Source organism: Lycium barbarum, chromosome 4 (assembly GCF_019175385.1).
Source record: "Lycium barbarum isolate Lr01 chromosome 4, ASM1917538v2, whole genome shotgun sequence".
NCBI lineage: Eukaryota > Viridiplantae > Streptophyta > Magnoliopsida > Solanales > Solanaceae > Lycium > Lycium barbarum.
Genome location: NC_083340.1, coordinates 130,013,100 through 130,021,058, shown reverse-complemented (window position 1 = coordinate 130,021,058; position 7,959 = coordinate 130,013,100). Strand labels below are relative to the sequence as shown.

Below are 7,959 nucleotides of genomic sequence, written 5' to 3'. Positions count from 1 at the left end.
CAAAGGACAGCGGCTGCGGGTTCTCATGTCATGATTTTTTTTTTTTTTATCTAATCTAAATCTCACATGTTGGTCCGTGCATAGCACGAGTATCCCTTGCTAACAATAATTTATAGATGTCAAAGTTGATGGCTGTGGCCTATGGGCATGATCATTGAAAGCTTCATACGGATGATTGAGTCCTTATAATTCCTTCAAGTAATATTCTTTTTTTTTTTCCAGCCCTATGAGAGGCAGCAGAACCAAAGGCCAAAGCAAAAAAACTACGTACCTTGAACTCATATATATATATATATAGAGAATTGTTTATAAGCGCCGTTTCAACAATAACACTATTCATTTACTAATAACCTTTTGGAAGCAGACGATGGGAAGGAAGGTTAGGGTAAGGGAAAGGCCAATTCCACATTATTTTTTTGACAACTTGTGATATTGTAAATCTTATATTTTGTTTAAATCAAGAAAGGGAAAATAGCTATTTTAGCCCCTATGTTATAGGTTTATTCCCGTCTTGGTCTTTGTGTAATTCGACTAAGCATAATTAACCTTCAATTAATATAAACGTGCAATTTTAGTCCCTCAAACTAACAGAAGTTAAAAACTTAATGAAGTCATTAATTAAAAATAAATTAAAGCTAATATAGTGCATACTAAGACACCTGAAGATCAAGAAGCCGAGGAGTATCATATCAAAACCCTAGCTTCTGTTCTTGGCAAGTTCGAATTATTTCCAGATTCTCTGTTTTTCCTTCTTTGAATTACGATTTAGAAATATGGGACTGCGTATTGGGGTGGATTCAGTTTCATTCAGATTTGATCTTTTTTCAAGTTAAAAATTGAATTTTTTTTCCTCACATGGGGATTAGATTTTGTCCTTGTATTCATCTTCAAGATCTAATTATTTTTCTCTTTGGGTTTGCTTGGTGTGCCCTGGAAAGTGGGTTTTTGGTGAATTCATTTTCTAGTGTTAGATTGTTAAGAATAACTTGTTTAGAAAATAAAGGGACCAACTCTACTGTATTAATACTTGTTATCATCAGGCAGATTTTTAGGATTAATTCAACTAAAAGAATTGAAATTATTACAGTTTAGAATAAATTGAAAACTATAACCCAAGACTTCTTAAGCAAGAAGATGATGATGATTGAATTTGGTAAATGACCTCCCATGATACCTCGAAATTCCGAAGAACTTCGTGCCATATCCCTTCGACCATTTACCATTGACTCGTAGCTACACACTTTTTTTTTTTTTTTTTTTTAATTTTTAATTAAGGATTCCGTTAAATTTTTAACTTCCGTTAGTTCGAAGGATCAAAATCATATGTTTGTATTAATTGAAGGTTAATTATGCTTAGTCGAATTACACAAGGACCAAAACTGAAATAAACCTATAACACATGGACCAAAATCGCTATTTGCGCATCAAGAAAAATACTGACTGTGACCTTAATTTTCCCATTTTACTAATAGCTCCAAATTCCAATTTTAATACTCCTTAATTCAGCCACCTCGTACAACCAACCAAAAATAAAAATGGATAAAAGGACTAATCGCAACTGCTTTAAATAATTTAAAACACCTTAAGATACATTACTTTATAACAATAATTACTTCTGTTCAAATTATATATGTCAAATACTCTTATAATCAAAAGAGAAAAATTGGAACATAGATAGAGCCTATGGTCTCAACTCTCAAAGAAATGGTCATGCATGACAAGCAAATTCAATTCTTGAACTATAGTTCGACTACTAATTCATTTAATTTGTCACCCCCACAATTTTGAGCAGTTCAAAAAAAGCATGCCCTGTTGATGTTTTTCGTACGCTTAGAAGACTTCTTCCATTTAACTTTAATTAATGATGTTTTCTGTGAATGTTTCATTAATTGACCAATTAAAATGATATCTTATTTTACCGCGTTAATTAAATGTCACGTTAATACCCGTTAGATCTTTGTTTTTCTACAATTGAGCCAAAGCCAAACACTATATATACCAGCTAAAAATCCTAATTCCACCAACAAGTTCTTACTCAAATATTAGATTTTGTCTGAGTTTATACATAGCATAAGTAAAGTTCTTTCTCTTCTATAACATTTACAAAGATCATCCATTCTTGATCAAATATGGAATTCCTTAGAATCCCTCTTTTGCTAATCATATTTGCTCATTCTTTATCTTCAACAATGGCCACTGGTTTGGAAACTTACATTGTTCAAGTTGAATCCCCAGATAGCCAAATTTCTACTCATTCATCAACAATGGATTTAGATAGTTGGTATCATTCCTTTTTACCGACAACCATAGCCAACTCAATTGAAGAGACACGAATGATTTACGCTTACCACAATGTGATTAAAGGGTTTGCAGCTAAATTATCAGCTAAAGAATTCAAGGAAATGGAGAAAAAAGAAGGATTCATTTCAGCGCGACCTCAAAGGGTGTTGTCTTTGGACACTACTCATTCTCCGAGCTTTCTTGGTTTGCAACAGAATTTGGGATTTTGGAAAGATTCTAACTATGGAAAAGGTGTGATCATAGGAGTCCTGGATACTGGTATTGCTCCTGACCATCCTTCGTTTAACGATGAAGGAATGTCACCTCCCCCTACTAAATGGAAGGGCAAGTGTGAGTTCAACTTTACTGCTTGTAACAACAAGTTGATTGGAGCAAGGTCTTTTAGCCTTGGGAAGGGTACAACGTTGGATGATAATGGTCATGGTACCCATACTGCAAGCACAGCTGCTGGAAGTTTTGTGAAAAATGCTAATGTCTATGGAAATGCTAATGGAACGGCGGTTGGAGTTGCACCTCTTGCCCACCTAGCCATTTATAGGGTATGTACCAGACTTGGTTGCCCCGAGAGTGATATTTTGGCAGCCATGGATGTTGCAATTGAAGATGGTGTCGACATCCTTTCCCTCTCGCTTAGTGGAATTACTAAACCTTTCCATGATGATGTCACTGCACTGGGGGCATACAGTGCAATGGAAAAAGGGATTTTTGTTAGTTGTTCTGCAGGTAATAGAGGACCAACTCCTAGGTCTGTGGGAAATGAAGCCCCATGGATTCTCACTGTTGGTGCAAGTACCTTGGACAGGAATATTAAGGCTACCGCAGTGCTTAGAAATAAGGAAGAGTTTCAAGGTGAATCAGCTTTTCAACCAAAGGATTTCCCTGCAACCTTGTCGCCTCTTGTTTATGCTGGTTCGAACCAAAGTGATATTAACGCTCCATATTGCAGCACAACGTCACTAAACAATACAGATCTCACGGGCAAGATTGTTTTGTGTGAAGTTGGTGGTGGGGTGACAAGTGTGGCCAAAGGTCAAGCGGTGAAAGCTGCAGGGGGTGTAGCGATGATTCTGATGAATCGTATGCAAGATGGCTTTACTACATCAGCTGATGTCCATGTACTCCCAGCTACAGATGTTACCTATGCAGATGGACAGAAAATTCTTTCCTATATAAATTCAACATCAAATCCTTTAGCCACCATTACATTCCAAGGGACCATAATCGGAGACAAAAATACTCCAGTTATTGCTTCTTTTTCTTCCCGAGGTCCTAGCAGAGCAAGCCCTGGCATTTTGAAGCCTGATATTATAGGTCCTGGTGTTAATATCCTTGCAGCTTGGCCTACCTCCGTGGAGAACAATACCGAACCAAAACCTACATTCAACATTATATCTGGTACCTCAATGTCTTGCCCACACCTCAGTGGAGTAGCAGCATTGCTCAAAAGTGCACATCCTAATTGGTCTCCATCAATTATTAAGTCTGCAATCATGACAACTGCGGATACTGTGAACTTGGGCAACAAGACCATTCAAGATGAAAATCATGAACCTGCTAACCTTTTTGCCATTGGCGCAGGTCATGTCAATCCATCAAAAGCGAATGATCCAGGACTTGTTTATGATATCCAACCTAAAGACTACGTACCTTATTTATGTGGTTTGAACTACACAAATCGGGAGGTTGGGGTCATTGTGCAACAAAAGATCAATTGCTTAGAGGTAGGAAGTATTCAACAGGGACAACTAAATTATCCTTCATTTTCTATTACACTCGGGTCAACTCCTCAGACATACACGAGGACAGTGACAAATGTTGGCGAGGCTAGCTCATCTTACACCGTGGATGTTGTCTCACCACAAGGTGTTGATGTGAAAGTTGAGCCCTCGGTTCTGAACTTCACTGAACTAAACCAGAAGATTTCATACCAAGTGACGTTTACTCAAACCGCCAATCTCTCAAGCATTGGCGATGTTGAAGGATTCTTGAAATGGAAATCTACCAAGTACTCCGTTAGGAGCCCAATTGCAGCTTATTTGACCCGAGTCTTCTAGAAAAAAATTGGAATTAATCTTGTATGGTGTCAATAAAATTTAAGTTATTAATAGTTACGATTTCTTCTACTTGTTCATTGAATATTTGCCATGGTGATTAGAGGATCTTTAATAAGTATTATAGCTAGGTTACAATTCTATGTTACCAAATAATTATAACGATGTTTGGAGTTCAATTCATTATATATATAGAGAGAGAGAGCTTTGATTTGTAGTACTAATTTCTTCATTTGATTCATTTGCTTCGGATATGATGTGTTTCAAAATCCTCTTGTTTTCACATTCCCCAACTTATTAAGATGAATACATTGATTTATTTTTTTGTTCACACTTAAACTAACTTAGATTTATTTGCAGAAGAAATTGTTTAGTGCTTTTCTTTTTTCGAAATGGCATGTGCCTAGAGTGTTAATTTTGACCAATATGTTTGGTGAAACAATTGTTGAGCTGCTCATCAATCATTTATTGTCTCTGTATTATTGTATATATGCAGGAAAACGCCATGAAGAAAAATTAATTAGTGTTATTAAATCTGCACCAAGTACAAAAAAAATTATATTTTAAATCTTGCTAAAGGGAAAAAGAAATTAGAAAGCATAAGATAAGGGGGACATTAGTTTGAAATTGTTTACCTTAAAAACAAAACATGAAAACCAAACATCATAAGGACACATTCGTTTGCTGATCTCCAAATTTTATGTTATGCATCTAAGAATTTATCTTAAAATTAAAAGTTCACGAAATAAAATTCTAGAGCAATTTCCAACAATCATATTAATTTGATATGGACACGTTTTCGAAAATAAACGCTTCCTTCAAATGCATAAGTCTTCAAAGTGGCTAAATATGGTTAGGACTAGCTATATATGATGGCCTTGTTGTCCAATTCCGGTGAAGCAATTTTGGCTGAAGTCTTGTTTTCATAATGTTTCCCATTCTAAACAATGTCATCAAAATAAAACACCATCCATGCCACGACCCAATTCGCGAGTCGTGATGGCACCTACACTCTCCCTCCGAGTAGGCGAACCACATTACTATTAACAAGTTAAATAAGCGAAAAATTGAATAAGAATAAGTTATCAAGTCTTAAATACTTATCATAACTAGAAATGTCACGACAACCCCAAAATCTGGTCAAAGGGCACAAGAGCGCTAACATAGTCTGGAATAAAAGTCTGAAAATACCCGAAGGCTACATACTGTCTGTCGAACAAAAAAAAAAAATTTAAATAAGAGGGTCCTTCAGGGGCCACAGATGACCAAGTAGCTCACCCTGAATGACCGAAAGATGTCACCCTCGCGTATCAGCCACGGGGCGTAGAACTGGAGCCTGGATCGTACTCTGCACTCAACAAAAAGTGCAGCAAGAGTAGTATCAGTACAACACTAGTACCGGTAAGCATCATAGGCCGACAATGATTAGATAACGCATGAAGAAGTTGAAACCAACAAGTAGCACATAGAGCAAACAAGTATGGTCACGTATCATATACAAGTAAAGTGTAATGAAATAATGAAATCAACCAAGGCAGATATAGTTCGCCAAATGACCAGTCAAATATATGAGTGGATGGATGCAATGCAATGCAACAGTCTCCTCTCTCAGCCCACTCTCGTACACACATGCTAAGGGCAGTGCCTCAAAGCCATGACCCATGGGGGACCCGCGAAGTCCATGTACCGCTCATGCTCTCCGACGGAAACCTCGGAGGCTATCAATCACTCTTAACCTCCGGCAAGGACCTCGGAGTCTCTCTGTCACTCTCAATCTCCGGCAAAGACCTCGGAGTCTCTCAATCACACACCTCACCAATCATCACAATAATAATATGGAAAGCATGTCATGCATGATATCAGTCTCAACAATATCACCAATATAAAATCAACAAGTACAAATCATAGTATTGTCCACTGTTCAATTATCAATATTACCATTCGTTTTTATGTGATGAGTGAGCTAGTATGTGACGGAGATACAAACAGGTGATAATCACAGAAAATAACACATTCGGCGACAAGCCAACAGCTGACAAAACCTACCTAATTATAATTCATTTGCACTTCATGCCCGAAGGCCTAACATGCTATCCCCGTCAATTACTACAACTACATACGATTTTCTAATTGTTATACCCCATTTTAACGGGTCAAAGCGGAGTACAACATATTGGTGATTCCCAATTATTTATTATAAGGAGTCGCCACCTAATTCGTTTATTGGTGAATTAGGACACCTAAACATTAACTAAGCAAAGTCAAACTAAACCTCTATTAATGGTCTGCTTAATCAGCGTGATTCTAGGTAAGAGTTCTAGATTATCCTAAAGGGAAGGGGTTAGGCATCCTTTAGAATCCGTTAACTACGGTTATCCGATCAAACTTAGGTTAATTAACTAAGGTGGAAGATGCAAATATAATATTTTAAATTTAAGAAAATGGCTTGGAAATATTGCTAAGGTTTTAAAGGAAAATGTGATAAGGTTATTTAAAATAATACTTATAAATATTGCTAAGGCTTCAAATGGAAAATGCTATTTAGAATAAGACTTATAGAAAATATAATAATTTGCATAAAAAGGAGACTTCAAATGCCATTAAAAATAAAACTTATAAATGTTGCTAAGGCTTTAAATAAAATGCTATTTAGAATGAGACTTGTAGAAAATATGATAATTTTCATAAAAGGAAACTTCAAATGCCATTTAAAATAAAATTTATAAATGTTGCTAAGGCTTTAAATAATAATGCTATTTAAAATAAGATTTGCATAAAATATATAAGTAGAAGAAAATGTGGATTTGTGCAGTGTTTTAATAAATATTTGAGATAACTCAAGCGGCAAGGTATTAATTGATTTTTGCGATTTAGGAGTATAAACAAGATTATTTTTTATTAACTATATTCGGCTAAAAATATGCATAATTTGGATAAACCTTAAAAAATGTTTACAAAATATTCTTTAGTTCATATTTGCATATTAGTGGCGTTTTAAAATTCCTAAGATAATAAGAATAAAATACGATTTCTTTAACTCAAAAATATGAATTTACGCTATTGAAAATCAATTGTTCTAAAAGTAAATATTATAGATACTATAAATAACTTTAATATAAAAAGAAGAAAATGAAACTTATGGAATTAATCGTTGGTTTCCTTAAATTAACTACCCATTACTAAAACTAAACCCCACTAATTTCGCTAAGGTTCATCTAAATTAAGAAAACAAGACAAAAATAAAGGGGTTAGCCGTATAATACAAATTAACAAAAATAAAGCAGAGGCATAAATAAAGTTAAATGGGCTCAGCCCATTTTCTAGGACTGCTGCGAATCTGCCTGCTATTGGGCTTTGGCCCAAAATTCCTTTTTTTTTTTTTTTTTTTTATGTATGCTGCGGACTGCTGCTGCTGTATGGGCCTCGACCCAGAATCATTTTACACAACTGATGGGGGCTGACTCGATAGAGAAGAGTTCACGTTGGGCTTTTAGCCCAACACCGAATGCGAAAGGGGACGAGTCTCTCGGACTCGTATGCGATGGTCATGCATAAAATGAAAGGAAAAGGGTTAGTATATAATAAAAGACTACGACCTAAATAAAGA

At 35.7% G+C, this 7,959-nt stretch overlaps 1 protein-coding gene across 1 annotated transcript; it reads left to right on the top strand.

Annotated features, from left to right (window-relative positions):
* The first annotated feature begins 2,040 nt into the window (after positions 1-2,040).
* On the top strand, positions 2,041-4,551 carry LOC132638592 (subtilisin-like protease 4). Its single transcript, XM_060355419.1, has one exon. It carries the CDS (start codon positions 2,130-2,132, stop codon positions 4,353-4,355), a length of 2,226 nt encoding a protein of 741 aa, XP_060211402.1. The 5' UTR covers positions 2,041-2,129; the 3' UTR covers positions 4,356-4,551.
* The last annotated feature ends 3,408 nt before the right edge of the window (positions 4,552-7,959 follow it).